This window comes from Tachyglossus aculeatus, chromosome 12 (genome assembly GCF_015852505.1).
Source record: "Tachyglossus aculeatus isolate mTacAcu1 chromosome 12, mTacAcu1.pri, whole genome shotgun sequence".
Classification (NCBI taxonomy): Eukaryota; Metazoa; Chordata; class Mammalia; order Monotremata; family Tachyglossidae; genus Tachyglossus; species Tachyglossus aculeatus.
Genome location: NC_052077.1, coordinates 24521181 through 24548394, shown reverse-complemented (window position 1 = coordinate 24548394; position 27214 = coordinate 24521181). Strand labels below are relative to the sequence as shown.

At 38.1% G+C, this 27214-nt stretch overlaps 1 protein-coding gene across 3 annotated transcripts in view; it reads right to left on the bottom strand.

Moving 5' to 3' along the window:
• Positions 1-574: 574 nt before the first annotated feature.
• RBM46 (RNA binding motif protein 46) overlaps positions 575-27214 on the bottom strand; it is a 28230-nt gene continuing 1590 nt past the window's right edge. For 2 of the 3 annotated variants that reach the window (XM_038755236.1, XM_038755237.1), the window contains exons 2-6: positions 27038-27136; positions 24762-24923; positions 22444-22911; positions 19720-20505; positions 575-1489 (exon numbers count right to left, since the gene is read on the bottom strand). In XM_038755236.1, the coding sequence (XP_038611164.1) occupies positions 1290-1489; positions 19720-20505; positions 22444-22911; positions 24762-24912 (1605 nt within the window). In that variant the 5' untranslated portion in view covers positions 24913-24923; positions 27038-27136 and the 3' untranslated portion in view covers positions 575-1289. Of the gene's footprint in view, positions 1490-8484; positions 8549-19719; positions 20506-22443; positions 22912-24761; positions 24924-27037; positions 27137-27214 lie in introns of all 3 variants that reach the window. The other variant, XM_038755238.1, reaches the window with a different exon arrangement.

Sequence of the window (27214 nt, the reverse complement as noted above, 5' to 3'; positions counted from 1 at the left end):
GAAATGGTGTGACTCACACTGGGCAAAGGCATCATTATGACTGTAAAGTGAGGTGTCAGGAAGGTCATCTTCCAATTTGAAGGGCAATATACATTATCTATGTGTCCTAGGGGTCAAAGATCAGATAATAATATTTACTGAACTCACACAATCTGGAAAAGCCTACAATAGGTGCTGTGGAGAGTTATAACGTGAAAGCAAGATTTCGTGCCTTTGGTTGGTTGACAATAAAGGAGGGTGGGGAAGGGATAGCCATATAAAAGAATAAACTTCTGCTCATTTTACATGGCATAAACCCAGTGTGGGCAGGGATTGTCTCTATTGCTGAATTGTACTTTCCAAGTGCTTAGTACAGTACGCAGTAAGTGCTCAATAAATACGATTGAGTGAATGAATGAAAATCAGTCAAATGTTTGAAAAAAAATACCTAATTATTGGCTCTCTGTAATTTCCTTGTAAGAACCACCGTAACTCGAGAAAAAAGGTAACTAGACGTGTGAGCTAAACTGAAGGAATCAGTTTGTGCATTTTAATCAACAAAAATACAAATACATGTCAAAGGGAGCAAACATTTAATGTGAAAGTGCTAGAATTCAAGTACAGAACTTAAAAAGTGATTTTAACGTTTTAAAAATACAGGAACATTTCTTAAACTACTAAACGATTAAAACAGCACAAGTTCAAATGAAGCATAACTTTGAATAAATTAACAGCAAAGATAATGTGATTTACTTCTTAAGCTGGCACTTTTCTTGGTTCAAACAGTCAAAGAGATTTTCAAGAACCACAATAGTTGGTTTTTTTATTATTATTGTTACCAAATACAATTTCCTTAATCTTTTTCCCTCATCATTCTTGGGCCACATAATGGTTACATGCTTCTTGTTAAATAATTGTTTTAATCTCTAACATAGGACGTGATCTTTGGCGACAGACCTAACGTAACTAGGGATCTGCATGTTTTAATACTAAAGATATGTAAAGAAATGATCTGAAACACTTTGAACATAAACCACCAAGTTCTGCTGCCCACACTTGGGACCAGGAATTGGAAATACTTAAAATCGTGGTATACTACTGTACCCCTTTTAAGAGAAATCATTTAATAGCACTTAAAAATTTTATTCCCTTAGTTCAGCAAATGTAAGCATTCATGTGCACTGTTAAAGTTACTATTTTGAAACAAATGTATTTTGCATTTCGAAACTAACTGAGCAAGCCCGATCCAAAAGTAAAACAGCTTTTATATGCATTGGCAATCAATTTTCATACTGATTTTTACATTTTCTTCAGAAGAGCGAGGCCTGATTGGAGCCACGGGGTCGCTGTCCAACATGGCTGCAGTTTGCAAGCGATACTGTCGGTGACAAGGGATAGCGTGGACAAGAATAACGCCTTGATGTGTACGGAAGCACGCTGGGTGTCCCAGAAGTGAGAGTGGCATTAACAGGGGAAATACTATTTACTGAGCTGCGATGGAAACTGTAGTCTGTAAACAAATACATGAACAGTTACCTTGCATATAGCTAAATCAAAAATTAATTCAGAGCCAAAGCATTAAAACTCTAAAAATTGCATTATGAGATAACATTTTAACTTCCAGAATATTCATGAAGGTTATGCTGTTGGCAGAGATTATTTCTTAGCATTCATTATACTGTAAATCTTGTTACATACTGGTCAAACAGTATTATTCGTCTTTCATGGACATATGCCAGCTCCAACTACTGGAAAAGTGCTCTTTATTAACCATTAATTTTGGTTTGTGCCATTCTGAATTTAGTTAAAGAAAAAATTATGATTTATCTTGTTCCTTAAAAAAATCTTCTTTCAAATTAGGTTATACTGAAGTCAAGGGACACACTTTGAAAGAAAAATTACAATAATTTTAATTTGCTTCTGTCACTCTTATTATGAATTAAGATAAGCAGAAATGTTTCCTCCCCTCAGAATATAGAAATATTTGATATAGTAGGCAAAATAACTGTACCAAATGAACTATCACTATTGTTACAACTCTATAATTTAAAGTTATCCTCTACTGTTTACATAAAACACTTGAAATAAATCACCGCATTAAACAAAAAGTATTACTAATTCATGAAAAAATTTAAATCTTATAAGGGGTCATTAATATTGAAACCAAATGCTTAGAATACAGTTATGTCTGGCATAGTGGATAGAGCACGGGCCTGGGAGAAGGTCATGGGTTCTAATCTTGGTTCTGCCACTTGTCTACCGTGTGGCCTTGGGCAAGTCACTTCATTTCTCTGTGTCTCAGTTACCTTGTCTGTAAAATGGGGACTAAGACTGTGAGCTCTATGTGGGGCAGGGACTGCGTCCAACCTTATTAGCTTGAATCCACCCCAGTGTTTATAGTACAGTGCCTGGCACATAGTAAGTGCTTAAAGACCATAATTATTATTACATTACTACAAAATTATTATTCCTCAATAAATATAAAAAACTCAATTTTTTTCCTATTTGAATGTGTTTTACATTCAAAAAATGAGTTAAATATGATAGAACCTTTAAAGTAAAATGCAGTAGTAATTTGTGTGTGTTTCCATTACCTGTGCTCTGCAAATCTCAAAGGGCTGAATTTATCTACAGTGCTCTGCACGTAGTAAGCGCTCAATAAATACGATTGATTGATGATCTACCACTCAATTTACAGAGAATTGAGTTGATAATCTTATTTTCCAATATTTTTCCTGCATCACTCATTGTAATTTAAATTACACTTCAAAGACCAAATTTCCAAAAACTCAATTATGCTTTCCAGAGAAATGTAAGCTTAACAAGATAAAACATTATACTATTTTTCCACATAGTAGGTGACCATCTATGCAAGACAAATAATACATAAAGGGTCATCTAATTTACAGCTACAGTTGTATTATTTACCTAATACTTTAAAGAAGGTGTGTGCATATGTGTGTATGTATGTAGGTATATGTACATATATGTATATAATAATAATAATAATAATAATAATAATGGCATTTGTTAAGTGCTTACTATATTTGATGCACTGTTCTAAGCGCTGGGGAGAGGGTACAAGGTGATCAATTGTCCCACGTGGGGCTCACAGTCTTAATCCCCATTTTACAGATGAGGTAACTGAGGTTCAGAGAAGTTAAGTGACTTGCCCAAGTTCACACAGCAGACATGTGGGGGTGCTGGGATTAGAACCCATGACCTCTGACTCCCAAGCCCGTGCTCTTTCCACTGAGCCACATATATTACATAAAGCTCAATTTTTTATCATTAAGTTGAAAGTGATATCAATAAGATAATGTTTAAGCTGCGGGAATTGAACTGACAGCAAGATGACTAAACTCAAGCAACACCAGAAAGGACCTCAATTTTTTACAATGGAAAAATTAAAAATTGATCATATGTAATTCGACTTTACGAATTCACTTTGGAAAAAATACTATCTCAAAAAATATTTTATTTTTCAAACATTTTCTTCAATGGATCACACATATAGAAGGTTATTACGGCAAGAAATGGAGTTGATTTGTGTTAGATTAGGTTAATAAGTTACGTGTATCCTGGGTTCTGACCATCCTCAAAAACCACACTTAGTTCATAAATGTATGTCTGGTCCCTACATTCTGTGCAATTACTGCCGGTAAATCAATTCTCTACCTACCCCCACCACATTACAAGTGGCTTTCCTGCCCCATCCCATGCATTGAACACATTTCCAACACTAGCCTCTTCATTCTCCCCCTCGCTCTGTGCTCCAGGATTTTCTGTGGTTGTTGGAACTTTAATCATTGCAAAAGCAGCGGGCACGGCTGCCAACTCCCGGCCTTCCCCTTTCTGCCTTGTTCTTAATCCATGCCGTGAATGGGGATGGAGATGGACCAAGGACCATGGTAGACCATGGTGCATGAAGGGGTGGGGGTGAAAGAAGGGCCGCTGCCACCACCTCCACCCACGCCCCTCCACATTGCTGCAGCTTTTACCACAGTGGGGAGGTGGGACTTTAAACCTGGAGAGAGTGAGACAGCCGTCACTATGGTAAAATTTAAATTTAAAACAAAGGAAAAATATACTGGCACATAGGTGGATGATGGAAAGAGACCGGAAGCCAGCTGAGTTTGGGGTGTGCGAGAGGAGAGAAAAGAATGTCACTTGGGAACAAAAGAGGGCAGAGAGAGAGAGCGGGTCAAAGGGTGGAGGGAAGATTAACAGTGCAATTTACTACAATTCCTCAGCAGTTGCAACGAGACTGGTTGTGGAAATGAGCCTACCTAATTTCATGAAGGCAAATGGGAAAACATACCCCATAAGAAAAGGGAGGAATGGCCTGATTTACCCCAAAATTCGTATGATGATGACTATGGTATTTGTTAGGTGCTGAGTGTCAAGCACTGTTCTAAGCACTGGGGTAGATACAAGGTAATAAGGTTGTCCCACGTGGGGCTCACAGTCTTAATCCCCATTTTACAGATGAGGTAACTGAGGCACATAGAAGCAAATGGCTTTCCCAAGGTCACACAGCAGACGAGCGGCGGAGCTGGGATTAGAACCCACGACCTCTGACTCCCAAGCCCATGATCTTTCCACTAAGCCATGCTGCTTCTCACTTACCCCAGGGCTTAGACCAGTTCTGGACACATAGTAAGTGCTTAATAAATATCCTAGAAATAACCTTAATTGTATTGTGGAATGACTGTTTACCAGCATGTTACTGACACTTGGCTGATTACCTTTTGTCAACCTGAACTAAGTTTTTTAGTATATGGCCTCGATGAAAAGCCCCTAAAGCCTACTGCAATTTAACTAAATTTCTCTGTGAAGTGTGATTTAATGGTTTTTCAGGTACAGCCAGAAGTGTTTTAAACTGTACTTCATTAAGAAGTAACCCTAACAATGTAAACAATGTCCCAGCTACCCATATTTTTAGTATTCTGAAAATATTAAAAAAAAAGAGTCCCTTCAAAAACCTCCAATAGTTGCCCATCCACCTCCCTATCAAACAAACTCCTTACCATCGGTTTTAAGGCACTCATTCAGCTCTCTCCCTCCTACCTAATCTGGCTGATCTACTATAACCCAAATCCACTCTAACTTCAACCTACTCTCTGTACCTTGATCTTGTCTAGGCCATCACCTACCCCTTGACCACTTTCTCCCTTGGGTCTGTAATTCCCTCCCCCTTCATATCCGACAGACCACCACTTTCCCCACCTTCCAAACCCTTGTAAATCCACATCTTCCCCAAGAGGCCTTCCCAGACTAAGACCTTTGTTTCCCCTACCTGCCCTTCCCCCTGTGTCAACTATGACCTTGGTTGTATACCTGTTAAACATATTAATAGTCACTTCAGCCCCACAATACTTATGCAAATATTCTGAAACTCAACTTTTCCCCTAGCTCTAATAATAACAATAATAATTATAATAATGAAGGCATTTGTTAAGCGCTTACTATGTGCAAAGCACTGTTCTAAGCACTGGGGAGGTCACAAGGTGATCAGGTTGTCCCACAGGGGGCTCACAGTCCTAATCCCCATTTTACAAATGAGGTAACAGGCACAGAGAAGTGAAATGGCTTGCCCAAAGTCACACAGCTGACAATTGGCGGAGCCGGGATTTGAACCCCTGACCTCTGACTCCAAAGCCCGTGCTCTTCTGAGCCACGCTGCTTCTCCAATCTCTAATCCATTTTAATGGATGTCTCCCCCCGTAAAACTTGAACTCCTAATGAGCAGAGACCACTTCTACCACCTCTGCTCTGCATTTGTACTCTCCCAAACACTTAGCACAGTGCTCTGCACACAGCAAATAATGTTAGTTGATTGATTATCACTAATGAAAATACTGCAATACACCACCAGTAATTCAAACTTACTGATTAAAAAGAGCGCATTAAAATAATGTTCTTTGTAAGAAGCACTTAATTGGCTATCCATTCATATTCAGTAGTATTTTCCAGGTTGACTTGGAAGTATTGGAAGTATCATCATCATCATCATCATCAGTCGTATTTATTGAGCGCTTACTATGTGCAGAGCACTGTACTAAGCGCTTGGGAAGTACAAATTGGCAACATATAGAGACAGTCCCTACCCAACAGTGGGCTCACAGTCTAAAAGGGGGAGACAGAGAACAAAACCAAACATACTAACAAAATAAAATAAATAGAATAGCTATGTACAAGTAAAATAAATAAATAAATAAATAACTAGAGTATCTGGAAGTATTAATCCCGTCAATTCAACCTTCAAAACATCGTTTAAATCCACCCTTTCCCCACTATCCAAACTACTACCATGTTTATCCAAGCATTTATCCTGTCCTATCCCATGTTGACGATGGCATCAGCCTCCCTGCTGACCTCCCTGCCTTCTGTCTCTCCCCATTCCAGTCCATACTTCCCTCTGCTGCCGATCGTTTTTCTACAAAACTGTTCAGTCGATGTTCCTCCACTCCCCAAGAACTGCCAGTGGTTGCCCATCCACCTCCACTTCAAACAGACACTTCATATCATTAGCTTTAAAGCACTCAATCACCTTGCCACATCCTACCTTACTTACCTCCCTGATTTCCTACTACAACCCAGCCTGCACATTTCACTCCTCTAATGCCAACTCTACTCACTGTGGGTACCTCAGTTTCCTCTACCTCGCCCTCAATCTCTCACCCAGGTCCTGCCTCTGGCCTGGAACTCCCTCTATTTTCATATCTGACAGACGATCATTCTGCGCACCTTCAAACCTTATTAAAATCACATCTCCTCCAAGAGGCCTCCCCTGCCTAAGGCTTCATTTGTTCTTTCCCCACTCTGTTCTGTGTAGCCCTTGCACTTGAATTTGCACCCATTATTCATTCCTCCCTTGGCCTCACAACACTTATGCAGATATCCATAATTTTATTTATTTATGTTAATTAATGTTATATATGTTGCCAACTTGTACTTCCCAAGTGCTTAGTACAGTGCTCTGCACACAGTAAGCGCTCAATAAATACGACTGATTGATTGATTGATGTCTATATCCCCCTCTAGACTGTAAGCTTGTGGACAGGGAACATGTCTACTAAATCTGTTATATTGTACTCTCCCAAGTGCTTAGTACAGTGCTCTGCACATAGTAAGTACTCAATAAATACACTTGATTGATTGATTATTGGGCAATATGGGGCATTCTAGGATTCCTTCTCTTCTACCACAGTAACAAATTCTCAATAAATACGATTGATTGATTGATTGATCAACTGAAAACTGAAATATTCTCACTCAAAACTTCTATCCTATGATGTGAACTATGGGGCACTGTACTCAGGGTACTGTTTCAAGTATGCCACGGATTCAGTTCATCTGAGAGAACTCAAGCCCACAGACCTCCAGAAAATAACCAGAGAGGTTTTCTCGCCAAACAGACTTCATCTGAGAAGCAGCGTGGCTCAATGGAAACAGCACGGGCTTTGGAGTTAGAGGTCATGGGTTCAAATCCAGCCTCTGCCAATTGTCAGCTGTGTGACTTTGGGCAAGTCACTTAACTTCTCTGTGCCTCAGTTGCCTCATCTGTAAAATGGGGATTTAGACTGTGAGCCCCCCGAGGGACAATCCGATCACCTTGTAACTTCCCCAGCGCTTAGAACAGTGCTTTGCACATAGCAGGCGCTTAATAAATGCCATTATTATTATTATTATTATTATTATTATTATTATTATTATTATCTGCATGATGTGATACGCTGGGAAGGAATTGGGTACTGCTATAATTTTGATACTATCTGTTCCTTAGATAAAAGATACTCTCAACCCATTTCCCATTTTGTACTGTAACAAATGAGAATTGAAACGTAAACATTAGTAATAGAATTGTTGGGTAGGGATTGTCTCTATCTGTTGCCGAACTGTACTTTCCAATCAATCAATCGTATTTATTGAGCGCTTACTGTGTGCAGAGCACTGTTCTAAGCGCTTGGGAAGTACAAGTTGGCAACATATAGAGACAGTCCCTACCCAACTGTGGGCTCACAGTCTTAAAGTGCTTAGTACAGTGCTCTGCACACAGTAAGCACTCAATAAATGATTGAATGAATGAATAGTATTACTAGAAAACAAAAATAACCAAAAATGTACTGTCACTTGTAAATTTATAATATTACACACTTAAAAGAGATCATATGGTTACAATAGACTTTAAATTGCTGCCAATTTAAGTACTGCCAACTTGTACTTCCCAAGCGCTTAGTACAGTGCTCTGCACACAGTAAGCGCTCAATAAATACGACTGATTGATTGATTGATTGATTGATTTAAAGATCAAGCTCCTCAAATGCCAGAATCTACAATGATGCTTCCACAAAGTAGGAATGAAATACTCTTGTGATTCTGAAGATAATACATATATCAGTAATTACTATATCATTTATTAAGACTAAAATACTTTTTTAAAATGACTTTTTTTGACATGTCTGCTATGGAAGAAAATATTCCCAAGGATATATTTATTACCTGTTAATTTATTTTCTCCAAATTCTCTTATACAGGTCCAGGCTGAAGAGATTGCTTTCCCTGTCTGTAAGCATCAGAGACAGAAAAGAATTGAATCTTTAGGATTACTTTATCCTTTTACTTTGGAGTGCAAGGAAGCCTGACAGTTTCAGATAAAATTCAAGCAGCAAATAGAAAATTAATATTTAAAGAAAAAGGAAAGAAAAACAGAAAGCATGATTATAATTTTTAGAGGATGTGGACAATGTGGAAAAAAGCAGATTTTTTTTGATCTTTCAATGAAAATCCTGAGGCAATAAATTAACAGAATAGAAATTAGCCCCTTTCTATAGTTTTCCTATTCAGATCTTCACTACCAGATCTTCCTAAGAAGTAAGGGAACAAACAGTAAGGTAATGCAAGGATACAAAATATAAAATAAGAGATGATTTCTGTTGAATTATTCTATGAGTTGGCATCAAAAGACCCTACTGCAGTGAACCTATAGTTATGTGAATAATCAATATAATATATAAACTATACTATCTATATTATATATAATCACATGTAGCTGTCCTAACTGTTCTAAACAAATTGGTGTTCTATTAACATTTAGCTTTATGAAAGGAAGGTACTGCATGAGCAATAAATACAATGAGGTATTTTGCCCCTATATATATGAAAACTTCATCTTTTGAGGCCTAATTTATAGCTGCAAAACAGAGAATTACCACTTAAAATGCCCAATCTTTATGTGCAAAGCCAAGTTTATATGTAATGCAGATAACTGATTCCTAAGCAATTGTATATATGTTGGTGCATCACTTCATAAGAGTTTAATATGTAAGCTTTTTGTACTCACGATCCACAACAAAGTTAATAAAGAAATAAATATTATGCTATCTTTAAGACTGTTTAACTATGTGACCTTGCCTACTAAAAAAAGATACTATGATAATGAATGGAAAAGGCAGTAAGATAGTAAGTGGGGAAAAAGAATAAAAGGATTTTCCCTTTCTCCTGAGGTAATGAACACTGAAGTTCCTCTCAAGATAAAAGACAAAATTTAAGGAAAACAAGTTACATGATCACATACAGTCCTTTAGACTGTGAGCTCCCCTGTAGACTGTAAGCGCCTATTGGACAGGAATCATGCCCTACCAATTCCATTGTATTGTAGTTTCCCCAAGCACTTCAGTGCTCAACACACAGTAAGTGCTCAATAAATATCACTGATTGTTTGGAAAACTTTGGAAACAACATTTAAAACTAAAAGTATAATGGAGACTCTGCAGAATAATGTTAAACAAAACTACTATTAAGATCTCCAAAACTATTCATTTCAAATCTATCTGATAGTGAAAAGGCCCTTTACTCTCGCCAGTAGCTTCAATACCTACGATGGGGACTTTTAGACCTAATTCTGTCTGAATTCTTTGTTTTATAATGATAAAATCAAAATAACAGTTAAGTATCTATTCTGACACAAACTACAAGTCCACAAAGTTCACAATTTATCAGCCTTCAAAGTTTCACATTCTCAGCAAATGCTTCAGATGAACAGGATCTGGAGTTAATGTTCAAGGCAAAATCTGTATTGCAATACTAGTACTAGTAAATAGTTTTAAACCTTCAGTTTTTTTATTCTAATAAGATTTTATAATTCAGAAAGTCATCTTAAGAAGTTACTTGAGAATGGATAATACAGATAAAGACAATAATGTTAAAAAATAACTGAAGTAAGGTCAAAAATCTCAAGTTGTTTATAACAAAAATACAGAGGATAATTCTTGCATTCTTGAGTAGAACAGGTACTGAACAAAACTAGGGATGACAATTTATAAGTCAAACCCCTGGATATTTTCACACATCTTTCCTGATGGTCAAGATTCCTTCAAATATTATTAAAATATATATATTTAGACATTGTGAGCATTTTGTAATGGAAAGATTAAACATGACTAACTATATCAAGTACTTGTATCTATTAATGTTTACTGGACTCATGACTTTATAGAAAAATAATAAATAAGGCAGAAATCTTACTATTGGATTCCAATAATACTTCTCATTAATTTCAGACACTGTACGATATCTAGGTATGTTTATAACCTGCTTTATCAGAAATCATCTAGATGAAAATTCTGCAAAGAACTCTTTCTGTAGCTCAAAATAAAGAAAAATCTGAAATATAAAGTTACTGGCACTAGAGACAATATCCCTGAAACAAACAGCAGACATGAACCACTGCCTTTTCCTTTCAAGAACAGAAAATAACTGAATGTGTAGGATTCCATTGCACTCCAAATAAGAATGATAGTAGTGTCTTCAATTTTTAAAGTTTTTTTTGTCTCCATCTCTATACTAGAAGGAATATCAGTTTAGACATGTATAGGAGAAATGCAATCATACCTAAAAAATGTTAAATCTAATAAACTGTCCTATAACATCTAAAAACAATTTCGGTAAATTATTTTCTCATTGTGGCATTTGAGGTAAGAGTTATCTTCATTGAATTAAAAGTGTATTCTTCAAGTAACTGAACATGAAATATTCTGAACAAGTAAGGATTTTACTGATCAATGAAATTATGAAACTGAATAGAATGTTTTCCTACATTACTCTTCATAAAACCCTGAAAAAAAATCAGTACATTCTGTTCAGCCACAGTGCATGTTTTCACTACACTCTTGAACATTCTTAGGGAATTAGGAAAAGTTTATCTAATAAGGTGAGTCGGTACGCAGCACAGAACAATTTTGGAAGAAATCTGTCATGTGAATACATGCAGTGTCAAAATGGATGACCAGTACAGTATGAGTGTTCCCTGAAAAAGTGCAATGGGTGGATACGCGAAACCCCAATGAAAAGAGCAAATATACTGAAGTAAGCAAGGAAAGACACAGGATTGAGAGCTAGGAGACCTGGCTTCTAATTCCAGTTCCACAACTTGCTGGCAATATGATTTAGGCAAGTCATTTAAATTTTCAGTGTCTTAAAGTTTTCTTATCTCTAAAATGGGAATAAAATGCCAGCTTTCTTTCCCTGCTAGACTGTTAGCTCCATGCAGAGCAGGGATTGTGTCCAATCTGATGATGTTACCTACCCCAGCATTTAGCTCAATGCTTGGCACATAATAAGCATAATAAATGCCATCATTAAGAAAAAAAGGCTGCTTTTCAAGCAGAGTCAGTTCTTATTGCATGTTGTCAACATGTGTTTTGGATATAATGTCATTAGGGAATTAGGAAATGTTCTCCCCTCAATGCAAATTTGTATGACAATTACATTCTGCACATTCACACAACACACGAACACCTCAGTGCAGAATAACATAATATACAAGGCTCTTCACAAACGTTAACTCCCACAATATAGAAACTGACTGTACCAGAAAATCACATTACCTTGTTCATTTCAAATAGACTGCAAGAATAAAGCCACTGACCCCAGAGATAGAGTCATCATCAATGGTATTTACTTGGCAGTTAATACGTGCAGAGCACTGTATTAACCGTTTGGGAGAGTACGATACAACAGAGTAAGCAGACATGTTTACCTGTCCACAATGAACTTACAGAATGAGTACAATTCTCTTGATATCAGATAAGGAATAACCTTCCATTCTTCTTCCCCCAAAAGTCTTCCTTAATTTAAAAATTTAGATCCTGTAGTATACTGGGTCAGGTCTCCTCATTAAACTTCTCTTCACTGATGGTGGTGGTGGTAGTAGTAGTAGTAAATGGGTGGAATGCAATGTGCTAAGCACTTGAAAAGCACAGCAGAAGCATGAGATACATTCCCTGCCCACGAGGAGTTTACACTTTAATGGGGGAGACCAACATATGTATCAAACCCAGCCCTCTCACAAAAATTCAAGAGCTAAGATCTCAAATGGGCAATGACCAATCCATTAGCCTGCTCCCCCAGGATGAAAATGAGGGCTAAAACTGAGTGACTGCCCTTTCCTCAGCCCCGTCCATCACCTACCATTTCCACTCCACCCAGCTCATCCCTAATCCCAAAAACTCAACACTCTTCTTAACCCCAGGGTTCTGAAAACCAAATCAGACTGAATTTGAAGATGGCCAAACTGGGCCCACTCCTTGGACACAGAACCTGTTCTCATTCTATTATCCTTATTTTTTTAATTCTCCTTCCTAGACTGTGAGCCCTTGTGGGATGGGGACTACGTTCAACCTGATTAACTTCTATCTTCCCCAGCATTAAGAATAGTGCTTGACACATAGTTAGCACTTAAAGCAATAAAAAAACCCAAAAAGCACAAGGGGCATTCCTAACCAAGGCAATCTGGCAACAGAATTTACCAGAGCTAAAAAAAACTGCCAGGGGCTCAGAAGCAAGGGAGCCCAAGTTCAGACAGCAAAGGCAAGGAGAATCAAACAGTTGTTCAAGCTCCAACTTTGGGGATAAAGGTGCAGAAGGATTAACCCCATCCTATGTTATTCAAAGTTGAAAGACCTCAAAGAAACAGTAGATGAATAAAGGTTTTGATGGGCTCTAGACTAGGCTCGTGAATCTCGTCTTCTATGTGATTTTCGGGACCCATTAGAGTTGGTCTGAATACATAAAAGGAACACCAGAACTAACTCTGTCTCCTCAGGAATCTTTGGTCTGGGGATCATACTGAGCCAATCTCTCTAGACTACTCTGAACTGAAACAAACACTTGAGATCAAAAGTACAGGGCAAGGGTCTGACCAGAAATGAGCCCCGTCTCTGAGACAGGAACATTCTGGGAAGATGCTCCAGTCCCTTGACGGTGGTACCAAGTTCTCCTGTGAAGGAAACGTTTTACTGGAGATTCCTGTGTGTAAATTCTGTATGTCTGCTCTTTCAAAGCCCTCAGTAAGAAGAAAAAGCATTTGATCAAGTTTTTCTCTCTCCCTGAGCTATACCTGGAGTTGCAAATCAATCAATGGTATTTACTAAGCACCTACTATATGCAGAGCACGGTACTAAGCCCTTGGAAGAGTACAATACCACAGAATTAGCAAACACGTTCCCCACCTATGACGAGATTACAGTCTAGAGAGAAACTAGCCTGAGTACCATATTATCAATCGTATTTATTAAGAGCTAACTGTGTGCAGAGCACTGTACTAAGTGCTTGGGAGAGTATAATACAATAATATTACCAAGTTGGCAGATGTGTTCCCTAAGAGCTTGGGAGAGCACAACTGATTAGTAAACATGTTAACTTCCATAAGGGAGCTTTACAGTGTAGTGGGGAGTGGTCTAAGAGTGTAATTAGCCTATCATTTTGCTTCTACATATTATAATTTCAGAACCCAGCCTATGACCTTATACAATACTTAGAAAATACTGAGACTTTGAAGAATCCGGATCCCTGAAGTGACATTAAAACTTTCCAAAGATTACTAAACAGGAAATTCTCATTTCCCACATAGTACTGATGCATCTTGTAAAGGTATGAAAAATAATGGGATAATTAATTTTATTACTTAGGAAAAAAGAATAAGGTATCAAGGTATGTAAAAATAATAAGATATTCTTTAATGGTTATTTGCAATATGAACATCTTACCCAGGTTACTGTATTGGTGGAAGCCCATCTGGCTACTTCAAATGTTATGGCCCAACAAATTATGACCCACAGAATAATGACCGTTCAAATTTCATTCCCTGGCAGTGAAGTAAGTTCAGGCAAGGACGTGACTGCTTAAGGTTTGGACAGGTTGGAGAGAGAGATGAGGAGTTCAGATAATGATTTTTTTTTCCCCAAGACCCAGAACCCTGCCAGCTTCTGCTAACCTCACCAATTCTCTGTTCCTTCCCTAGCCCATCCAAGCCTCAGGTAGTTGTTACCACCTAACCATCCTTCCATTATCTACAAATATTTAGAGTGCCTTCATCCCAACAATGAGATTTGTTTTCTGTCCAAATGTCACACTTCAGTGATGTTTTTAAGGAGAGGCTGGAAACAGATTTTGCCTGAAATCGACCCCATGAAAGCTGAAGGAATAAGTTTTGCAATATACAATAATGATGCCTAGGCTGAGAACAAAGCATCATAGGAGGAAATTTACGAAAATGCATAAATGTAAACTTGAGTTGTTAGGTTCTGGAGATGTTAACTACATTAAAAAATGTTTACTAAATCCTCCTTTCTCAACTAACCCCAATTAAATGAACTATGCCTTTCTGATGTCAAGTTATAGTAGTGAAATATTCTACAATGGACTACTCCCTTGGCCCCTCAACACAAAATGAAACTGCTGGGACTCAGCCAGAATCTATGATGCTCTGAGCAAATAATTGCCATCACTCTAAAATCAAACCAAAAATATGTCCTGCTAATGGTATTATATTCCTTTCAACTTTACACTCCTCCAACCCTACATTAAACATTTAAGGTGAATGGGCAGCCCAAATGTTGGACTCAAGGCTCAAAAGGAAAAGAGAGCAGTACTTTTCAGCAGAATTTTTGTTTGAGAAGTTCTAATTAGGGATGCCCCAATAGACAACAGGCTAGGGAAGGTACAAGACTATATACTTATGCGCAAAGATTAGATAAGACTAACTTTTAACATTTATACCCACAGATGTCGTTCTGCAGCTACTAGTATCTTCAAATAAGACCATGTCACTCTCTTTTCATAAATACAGAGAAAAACCTCTACGTGAATTGACTATTGTGTATAATAATTATGGCATTCTTCTACACGCTCAGCGCAGAGGTAAGAATACAAGAGGATATTCAGATCACAGACAGTCCCTGCCCCACACAGGGCTCACAGTCTAATATAAAGGGGAGGGAGATGTCTTATCCCAGTTTTATAGGTGAGGAAACCGAGGTCCAAAGAGTGAAATGACTTATCCACTGCGAACCCAAGAACACCAGTAGCAGCAGAGCGGAGTCTAGAACCCAAGGCTCCTGACTCCCGGTCTCACTAGGCCACACTGTCTGTATTTTTTGTTCGTCTGTATTTTTTATTTATCCATGCATGTGTCAGTTGAAAGACAGTGAAAATGGGTGTGCTGGCAATATTCTAAATAAGTTGGATTTTTAGATGTTGATGAAAAGGTTTTAAGGGATTAAAAAGCAATACTGATTTCTCGGGTAAATTCCACTAGTGATGAAGATGTAACTCTGCTTAGTACAGTGCCTAGCACATAGTAAGCTCTTAAAAGATACCATAATTATTATTACAGCTTCCTGAGCTAATTTAGTTTCAGGGAATTTAGTGATCCACTCATATCACACTGAAGAAGTGAAAACTAAGTATTTGGGGGGTAAGGTAATTAATACAGCACACGAAAGCAAGAGGCAGAATTGAGAAGAAGCATGGCGTAATGGATAGAATATGGGCCCGGGAATTAGAGGACATGAGTTCTAATCCCAGCTATGCCATTTGTCTGCTGTGTGAACCTGGGTAAATCACTTCACTTTTCTGTGCCCCAGTTACCTCATCTACAAAATGGGGATTGAGACTGAGCCTCACATGGGACAGGAACTGTATCCAACTGGAATATAGTAAGTGCTTAACTAATATCATTATTAATATCATCATCATTATTACTATTATTAAAACAGCTATTCATATACTATAAATGGATACGTGAGCCCAAAATATTCAACTGAGCAACTAAGTATATATATATATATATATATATATATATATATATATATATATATATACACATACACATACACACACATATATACATACATTACATATATATACTATATACTATATATATACTATACTATATATATATATAGTTTTCTCGTGGCTCTTGAAAATGAAATATAGAAATACATGAGTGCTACCATTTAGTTTTGTCCCCTGAAACCACATTTTAAAACACTTAAAAAATATTTAGGTGCCACCGTGTGGCAGAATTGTGTACTGCTGCTGTAATTCAGCAATTCTGAATCAGACACACAATTGCAATGACAACAAGTCTTTGATAAAGCGTTGGTGGAATATTAAAATAAGTACCAGGCACTTCCTCTAAAATAATTTAATCAAGTAATGGGGGTTAGGAAAACTTTATTATTACAATATACAACTAGATAATTACCCCCCCCCAAAAAAAATCACAAACTAGCCAGTTAAATAATTGAATAGCTGAATAATACAGTTGATGATGATGATGGCATTTATTATGCGCTTACTATGTGCACAGAACCGTGCTAAGCGCTGGGGGGATACAAGGTGATCAGGTTATCCCACGTGGGGCTCACAGTCTTAATCCTCATTTTCCAGATGAGGGAACTGAGGCACAGAGAAGTTAAGTGACTTGCCCAAAGTCACACAGCTGACAATTGGCGGAGTTGGGATTTGAACCCATGACCTCTGACTCCAAAGCCCGTGCTCTTTCCACTGAGCCACGCTGCTCCTCTGCTGCTGCTACAGTTGATGATCTTGTCATTTTTAAGTCTCTTTCAAGGTCTCTTATGAAAGAGTTCTCCTGTTGGCTTTTAACAGATACATAAGGGGCTGTCTCTATACGTTGCCAACTTGTACTTCCCAAGCGCTTAGTACAGTGCTCTGCACACAGTAAGCACTCAATAAATACGGATTGATTGATTGATAATAATAATAATGATGATGGCATTTGTTAAGCGCTTACTATGTGCAAAGTACTGTTCTAAGCGGTGGGGGGGGGGGGTTACAAGGTGATCAGGTTGTCCCACGTGGGGCTCACAATCTCAATCCCCATTTTACAAATGAGGTAACTGAGGCCCAGAGAAGTTAAGTGACTTGCCCAAAGTCACACAGCTGACAAGTGGCAGAGTTGGGATTAGAACCCATGACTCCCATGCCTGGGCTCTTTCCACTGAGCCACGTTGCTTCTCCATAGTTGAGTTAATGGAATTTTTCTTATAATTCTAGCATTATGAAAAACAAAGATATATCCACTGGTGGGATCCAATTCATATCTTGTCAAATCGCAACAATTCAAAATCAAATGCAGTAAATGTCTCTTGCCACTAAAATATAGCTGTGCAGTAGCTACACATTTTAGATGATAAATCTGGAAAGAAGTAACTACTTCCGGAATTCTTTGATTTTAAAATAAAAAACACCTATCCCAATTCTCCCCAGGGACCACTGTAGCATTTTTGTGCTTTTTGCTTTGCCAGTGGTTTTTCTCTATTAATTTGAGTGGGTGATCCTCCGTGGAAGAGAGTGTTGAGATTCTCCCTCCAAACCCAGCTAATGCCCTCTCATAAAGGAAGGAAAATAATCTATCTCACTGTATCATTTGGCTTTTATGTCTTTCAGAATGTGCACCTGAGAATTTTAATGTATGCTTCTTTGAGAATGTGTCACTATCATTATTGTAACCAATCAATCAATCAATCATATTTATTGAGCGCTTACTGTGTGCAGAGCACTGTACTAAGCGCTTGGGAAGTACAAGTTGGCAACATATAGTGACAGTCCCTACAGAAAATAAGAACCTAAATCATGACCTTTTTCTGCCATCATTAGGAATAACGCTAGTATCAAGCAACAGTATAACAGTATTGAGTGGAATGCCCTCCCTCCGCACATCCGCCAAGCTAGCTCTCTTCCTCCCTTCAAAGCCCTACTGAGAGGTCACCTCCTCCAGGAGGCCTTCCCAGACTGAGCCCCTTTTCCTCTCCTCCTCCCCATCCCCCCACCCTACCTCCTTCCCCTCCCCACAGCCCTTGTAGATATGTTTGTACAGATTTATCACTATATTTATTTTACTTGTACATACTTACTTTTCTATTTATTTTGTTAATGATGTGCATCTAGCTTTACTTCTATTTATTCTGATGACTTGACACCTGTCCACGTGTTTTATTTCGTTGTCTGTCTCCCCCTTCTAGACTGTGAGCCCGTTGTTGGGTAGGGACAGTCTGTATATGTTGCCAACTTGTACTTCCCAAGCGCTTAGTACAGTGCTCTGCACACAGTAAGAACTCAATAAATATGCTTGAATGAACGAATGAATGAATGAATGACATGGAGGGATAGGAGTGGGCACAGTGCAAAGTGAATTTATGTTCCTTCTAAAACTATTACTGTTACTATTTACTGAAACCACTTATAAACAATGGAAAATCAGATTACCATGTAAAATAAGTTTTGAAACAGATGTCAGTCACCAATGTTGAAAACTCAGACCATCTAGCTCAATGGTTCCCAAAAAGGGTATTGCCTTGAAATAATTGTAGTAGTGGTAGTAGTAGTAGTAGTGCCTATTAAGCATATATTGGGTGCAGTGCACTGTATTAAATTCTTGAGCAAAATACCCATGTGATTTATTTCTTGCCTTATAAGAAACTTACACTTTAAAGGGGGAAGATGACCATGAAAATGTTTACAAATGTCCTGAGTCCCAGAGCACTCTTTCTACTTCCCAGCTTTCTGCCAAAGGCAATTTTAAAGGGGTTACTGTTCAATTCGAGACTGCAGCACCCTTCAATCAGAACAGACTAAAACCCTTATGCCTGGACAGATGAAGATGGTGAAAAGAAATGATTGAAATTTATGAAATCACAAAGAGGTTGAAATTGACATTTTTGTCTGCCACAATTGTTACTATAATTATTGTTATTATTACATAAATCCCACATCACCAAGACAAAAAAGCATTTCTGAATGCGGAAGGTGGTAAATTCAGTTAATCAATCAATAGTATTTATCGAAGGCTTAGTGGGTGCAGACGACTGTACTAAGCACTTTGGAGAGTAATAATAGAATTAGTAAACATGATCCTGCTCTCAAGGAGTTTACAATCCTGATACAAGGATACGTAATGCTCTTCGCACTTAAAAGAACCAATATATACTAAGGGCTTGGGAGAGTACAATACAAAATACATATACCAACTCTATAGTACTGTACTATAGTGTTTAGCAAGTGGTTAGCAGAGTGCTCAGCACAGAATAAATGCTCAATAAATACCACTGATCAATGGTTTTCCAGTAACATGAAGTCTTGATATTATTGTAGCTAAAGATTATATAGGAGGTAAGCTGTGACAAAAGTTTTATTCTAGATCCTGAGACACCAGATGTATTATTCATATTAAAATAATCACTAAAGAATATTTCTGCTGCAGCCATACTCTAAATGGTCTAAAAGACATAATGGTCATTACTAAGCAGCTAATTCACTCTCAGTAACTTAGGCAATATATTGACTAGAATTCTATTTTAAGCAATATACAATATATAATAATAGTTTTCTAGTTCCACATTAAAGGAAATAAGAGCTTTTTAAACTTACCTAAATGGAGCAATGTAAACTGGGCTGCCATTTCCTTTGCGTCTTCTAGTGTTGTACAGAGTCTGTCAGGCATGAAATAACTCTGGGCACCATTTGAGAGAGCAGGAATAACTACTTTATACACCAAAAGATTTTTTCCATCTTGACTTGTAGTTGAATACAAAAAATACTCAGGTGGAGCCCAATTATTTTTGTTGCAGTAATAATCCAAATGCATTACTGCAGAATTGAACTGATTCCATTTTAAGGAATACATACTAATTGGAGTAAGTTTTGTCCCAGGGAAATATGGATAAGTGTATCTCTCAATTTCAGGAATTTGCTTTGGACCTCGCTGACCATTAAGACGAGGTGGAAGAAATGCAGGTTTACCCAGAATTTTTATGTGTCCCTCTTCTTTGTTAGGAAATAAAAGTAGGTTTTCAGAGTTAGGGCTAATCTGACCATTAAGATGTTGCTTCCAGGTGTTCTCTTTATTCACTGGTTTTGCCAATGTTACCTCAATACCGGCTCCATCAATGTATTTTCCATTCATAACAGACATAGCGGTCATGGCATCGTCTCGATTGAAAAAATGAACAAAAGCATAGTCTCTAAGTTTCTTAACACGTTCAACAGCCCCTGGCTTAAACTTGTTGAATTCTGCCTTAATTGTTTCTTCGGTCGTGGAGATCATTAAATTTCTTACATATAGCACTTTAACTCTCTGCATTGTTTCTTCATCAACCTCCTTTTCTGGATCTGCCCAGTCAACCTGAATTGTGTGGCCCCAGAGCTGGAATGTTCCTTTGGGGAAAAAAAAGATTCAAAATAGGCAACATTAATCATCCAGAAAATACAATATGCAAAACTGTTGAAGAAAACAATCCATTTACAGAACCAGGCATTTAAGCACATTTTGAAATACTTTTGTCTTCAAACCTGAAATCTTTTGCTACTCACATAACAACGCACATAGTAAGTGCTTAATAAATGTCATCATTATTATTATTAAAGCAAAACCTATATTGCATCTATTTACAAGGAAATACTTGATAGTAATAAAAAAGGTTATTTTTGAAATCATGCATTCTGTTTTACTTCCTTTCTTTTTCTAAACCTTTTCTTTTTTCTAAACCTCCAATTCTAAAATGAAAGCTACAGCCTAATTTTATAAATTTGGATAATGCTGTTTTGGAGATCTGTGGGCCTACTCCTCACCTCTTTGGATTTGCTTATATACCTCGACAATGATTACTGGCCTATCACACTCTATAAAGCACCTGATAATTAGTACTAACCAGTTACTCTAGCTTTAGCAATAATTACATGATATTATATGGGAGATTGGAACAGAGAAACATAAAAAGCCTTATCTAAGAGACTAGAAGTGAACCAAACTCCCAGGAAACATTACAAGAACTGACAATCAAATTCGCAAGAGAAACTGGAAAAAAGACCCAATCAAAGGAATCTGCTGAAAGAGAACAGGCAGAAAGCAAGTCAACACCTTATAAGGCCCCAGGACAGGCCTTGAGGAAGAGGTTTACCTCTGCGTGTTGTCATGTTGGGATGACAACCAGTTAGTGACATGAGACTGTCAAAATTCTGGGCAGAGAACTCCTAGAAATAAAGATCTATGATGTCTCACTTTGGAGAGAATTTCCTGCTCTTTCCTGCGGCAACAGTAGAATTGTATGCAATTATTGAGTAACTGCTGAGTGTAGTGTAGTGTACTGCATTAAGCAGAGGAGAAAGTAGACACAAGCATAGGAAACGCTTCCTGCCTGCCCACATGGAGCTTATAATCTAACAGGAAGGAACAAGTTCATCCCATACAGTGGGCTACAGAACATGTGAACTGGAGATATATAACCTCTCCCAATTCCTTGCTATAGACCCAAACCCCAGGCTGGCAAGCAATTTGTCCCAGGAGGATTTGACAGGTTGAATAGGAACTGTGGCTTCCAACTGACACACTTGTGGTCAAGGCCGTGCCTAATAACTCTGCTATACTGTACTCTCCCAAGCATTTACCACAGTACTCTGCACCTAGTAAGTGCTAAAAAAAAAAACACAATTGATTACTCAATTGACTGATAGTACTCTGGCCAATAAGGACCTCTACCCATTATGCAGGCAGGTTGTTCTTTCTGAGGAGCTATCTAATTTTCATGGCCAAACTATTTTGGCTGGAGATTCAGGGGAGATTTCCTGGGAAGAAATTCACATTTGAAAAATACTCCAGAATTTCATTCCCAAGTCACTAACTCATCACAGCAGGCTTACCACACAGTCTGAGAGTTGTATGCCTCTGCGAGAGAAATGCTCTTGAGTTAAAGACTCCTGTAGAATGCAAACTCCTTGTGGGCAGGGATTCTGTCTACCTATAGTACTGGGTTCTCCCAAGTGCTTAGTATAGTGCTCGGAAGTAAGCGCTCAATAAATATCACTGACTGACTGATTGGGAGAGTACAAAAGAGTTGGTAGACATGATCCCCACCTCAAGGAGCTTATAGTCTAGTGGGGAAACTTACAATCTGTGAACTAGCACCTATGAATGTCCCAGGATCTGTACAAGAACTTGAGTTTTGTGTCAAGAGGAACCCTTACTGTAATGAATCTGGTATTTCAAACCAGGGAAGGTAACAGCACATAATTAGTATTCTTTATAGAATACTTTAGAACAAAAAGGCATAATTGGACAATACATTACTTAGAAATTTTATATTTCAAAATTATTACCTGGAATGAGTTTTCTCCTGGCCATAGCAGCAGCTCTATGGGACTCATATTCTACAAAAGCAAAACCACGATTTTTGGTTTTGTCTGTGGCACTTGGATAAACAATGACGTCCACAACTCCTTCGGTAACATTCTTCATCTCATCCAATATTTCCTCTTTCTTCTTTTCTTTAGGAATAGCTCCAATGAATAATCTGCAATTATCTAAACTCACACAGACACCAATAAATTTCCCAGGACGAATCTCAAAATTATTAAGAATTCTGATAGCCAACTGGGCTGCTTCTTTAGTAGTATACATCACAAAGGCGTAACCTCTATTCTCACCACTAAATTCCATCATAAGTCGGAATTCATATATCTTCCCTGCTCTCTCAAACACGGGAACTAATTCATCTTCATACATATCACGAGGGATCTTTCCAACAAAAACTTCACACCCTCTGGGTGGAGGTGGACCTTCCCAATCTGAAAAAATAGAAAATAAATATCTTCCTTGAAAATTTATTATCACAATTTCTCTGCATTGTTTCTGATACAAAAACCCAAAAGAAAACAGAAACCGTTAACCTATAACCTATAAGCACTTGATAGTCACCCCTACTCTCTCCTTACCAGGACTTAACACACATATCTGTAATTTATTTTAATGCCTGTCTCCCCCTCTAGACTAGAGACTCCTTATGGGCAGGGAACACGTATATAACTGTCGCATTGTACTCTCCTGAGTGCTTAGAACACTGTAATTGATTACTCGTTGTGGGCAGGGAAGGTACCTGCCAACTCTACTGTACTGTACTCTCCCAAGCACTTAGTACTGTGCTGTGCATACAAAAAAATGATCAATAAATACAACTGTTTGAATGATTGATTCCAAGGGAGTTTTAACTCTGGGAAGGATACCTCAGCTGGGTTCCTCAGAACATTTTTTTTTAGCTTTTGGGGTTTTTTATGGTTTTTGTTAAGTGCTTCCTATGTACCCAGGACTGTCCAATCATTCATTCATTCAATCGTATTTATTGAGCACTTACTGTGTGCAGAGCACTGTACTTTGCGCTTGGAAAGTACAATTCAGCAACAAAGAGAGACAATCCCTGCCTACACCGGACTTACATTGTTCTGCACGCTGGGGTAGATACACGCTAATCAGGTTAGACAAAATGCATGTCCCACATGGGGCTCGTAGTCTTAATCCCCATTTTACAGATAAAGTAACTGAGGCACATGAAGTTAAGTGATCAACCAAAGGTCACACAGCAGACAAGTGGCAGAGCCAGGATTAGACCCCTGGGCCTTTTGATTCCCAGGCCCATGCTTTGCCCACTACACCATGCTGCTTGTCTAGAGCAGGCTGAAGCAAATGCCTTCTATATTCTATACTGTCTTGGTACATGACTACTTTCTCAACAGAAGAAGCGTGGCATAGTGGATAGAGCATGGGCCTGGGCATCGGAAGGTCATGGGTTCAAATCCCAGCTCCACCACTTGCCTGCTATTTGGCCTCTGGCAAGTCACTTCACTTCCCTGTGCCTCAGTTATCTCATCTGCAAAATGGGGATTAAACCTGTGAGCCCCACATGGGACAGGGACTGTGTTCAACCCCATTTGTTTTTATCCACCCCAGCACTTAGTACAGTGCCTGCCATACAGTAAGCAATCAACAACTACCACAGTTGCAGTTATTATTATTATTCACTAGACCACACTGCTTTTCAATTCTCAACGCTATTCCATTTGTCAGCTGATTTTTTAAGAATTGGTAAACTCCTTGTGGGCAATGATCATATTTTCATCTTTCTAATACTAATAATCCTAATAGTAATGTATTTGTTAAGCTCTTACTATGTGCCAGGCACTGTACTAGGCATTGTGGTGGATACAACCAAATCGGGTTGGGTATAATCCCTTGTCCTTCATGGGGCTCACAGTCTTAATCCCCATTTTCCAGATGAGGTAACTGAGGCACAGAGAAGTGAAGTGACTTGCCTAAGGCCACACAGCACTCAAATAGCAGAGCCAGGATTAGATCCCATGCTCTATCCACTACTCCATGCTGCTTTTTTTCTATTGTATTCTCCCAAGTATTAAGTACAGTGCTCTGCAAACAATAACTGCCCAATAAATACCACTGATTGATTGATCATCGCTGTCATTGAATCTTGCCCCTTTAAAATGAGGAGCAATAGCAGCAGAACCTATTTTAGGAGTAATTATGCTCTCCATGACTTTGGAGAGCCTTGGGCAGAAGAAAATGAAACCAACATAATTTGAATCTCTGAGCTATAAACATAGAATGGAGTAAATAAACAAATGCTTACCTGGAGGAGGACCACCATATTTTCTTTGCCCATTTTCCTGAACCATGCTGTAACCAGTCTTTTCCATTAAAGCCAGTAATGCTGCTTCACTCTGAATACCAGCTCGAACTTTGCTACATCCATTCATTAGATCTAAACTGTCTTCCATCATCGTTGCAATTCCTATGAAAAGAAGAAAACGTTTAAAACTGTAAATGGCTAGTTATTCAGAGAGTTTCAAAATCTCTTTAGCATGACTGAGAACTTGAAAAAGAAAATCAAGGAAAATAACATTCAGAACCAAACAGCCTAAGGCCCATATCCTGAGTTTTGCTTTCAAAAGGTACAAATTAGATACCCAAATTGTTCATAGACTTTTTCCCAAAAAGTGTATCCGTACACAAGCCTACATAATGGTTTATAGATAGGGTTCCCTAATAATTTTCCAGGAATTCAACTGTACCGCTTCCATCATTTTTATTGCCTTGAGCAACTTACACATGTATATAACTAAAAATAAAAACAGCATATATATATATATGTATATATATATTATTGAAATGGATATAACTAAATATAAAAATATTGGAAAGAAATAGTCATGTCTGGGGGTGTTACTCCTCACCCCCAAACAAAAAGATGGGAACAGAATCCCTTTGAAGTTCAGTGGAATTATTCTATAGGCTGAGATGAATTATACACCATGTGGGGAAATTAAATTAACCTAAGAAAAGTAACTTTTTAATTTCCTAATTTTGTAGTGTCTAAATTCATAACTGTATTTGACTTGCAGCAGAGATCTTATGCACTGTGTCCTGCTGAAGTCTGAAGCCACTTGGTGACTCTGGGATGTGTAGCTCTTCATTAGCTGGTCCAGGACTCTGGTTGGGCTCCTGCCAGTGATGGAGAAGGGTATGTTCCACAGTAGTTACCATCACATTTCCCCTTTTCCTTCTTGAAAATGGTGATATTGGTGAAATTTTTGAAATCTGATATTGCCTTGGTGTTCCGCATGTTGAGGAAGAATCTAAAGGCCATTTGGCTGGGCACTGCTCAAACACTAATGGTTAATCAATCACATTTATTGAGCATTTGCTAGGTGCAAAGCACTGCTTTAACTGCTTGGGAGAGTACAATACAATCAATCAATCGTACTTATTAAGCGCTTACTGTGTGCCGAGCACTGTACTAAGCGCTTGAGCACTGTACAAAGCGCTAATACAACAGAATTAGCTGATACGTTCCCTGCCCGGAATGAGCTGAAGGTCTGCCCTACCAGCTGGACATGCCATTGAGTTGTTTTTGTACTACGTATTACTAAAAATACAACAATATTTTTTATTACTATAATGGAGCACAATTGCAAAGAAACTGATTTTAGAACAGGAAATGTTGATCATACCTACTTTGAAAATGGAGAATTACTAAGGCCCTCAAATAAATAAGGAGTGCCTGATTGGTTATATAATCATCACTTGGAAGTTTGAAGCTGGTAAAATATTAACTCAATGTCTTAATTTTCTCTTTACGGGAAAACAACCAATTTAAATGTAAAAAACTACTTTTTTAAAGCCACTCAACATAAGCCCTATCCAAACGGAAAGTTTTTATACACTATAAACATTTTCTTCATAGTCATTCATTTATTCATTCAATCATACTTACTGAGCACTTACTGTGTGCAGAGCACTGTACTAAGCACTTGGAAAGTACAATTCTGCAACAGAGACAATCCCTACTCAACAATGGGCTCACCTGGGACAACCTAAACACCTTGCATCCCCCCCCAGCTCTTAGAACAGTACTTTAAACATAGTAAGTGCTTTGCACATAGTAAGCGCTTAATACCATTATTATTATGTCTTTATGCCTATAAGTGCTTAACAAATACCATCATTATTATTATGTCTTCACGCCTATCAGCACTTAACAAATACCATCATTATTATTGTCTTCACGCCTATAAGCACTTAACAAATACCATCATTATTATTATGTCTTCACGCCCATGATCAATTTTGTTCAAGTTCTTATTCATATAATGCTAAAGTAAAACCATAGGTCACGCTATCATTTCCCTTACACCACTGTATGCTTCACCATTACAAAACCATTTATTAAAGCATCTATCAACGTGTTCCCAAAAAACAAATTTAACTATATCCTGCCTACCCTTATTTCTCGCCTATCTCTGATCAGAACAGGCTACGGGGGTAATTGGCGTGTATTAACAGTCTCTTGAAGCATATTCATAAAAAATGGCATTAACCGAATAAAACCATCTGTTTGCGGATTACCGTATCTGGCTGCCTGCGTATTTTAGGGAAGATGGATCAACTGAAGTTGCCTTTCCAGTTGCACCAGGAACTTTCCAATGTTCCGGAGGCCGTTCAAGTCTTCAGGAAGGAATAAAAAAAAAAAATGAGGGATTAGGCAGGAGAATTCCTTTTCATTCATTCATTCGGAGAAGCAGT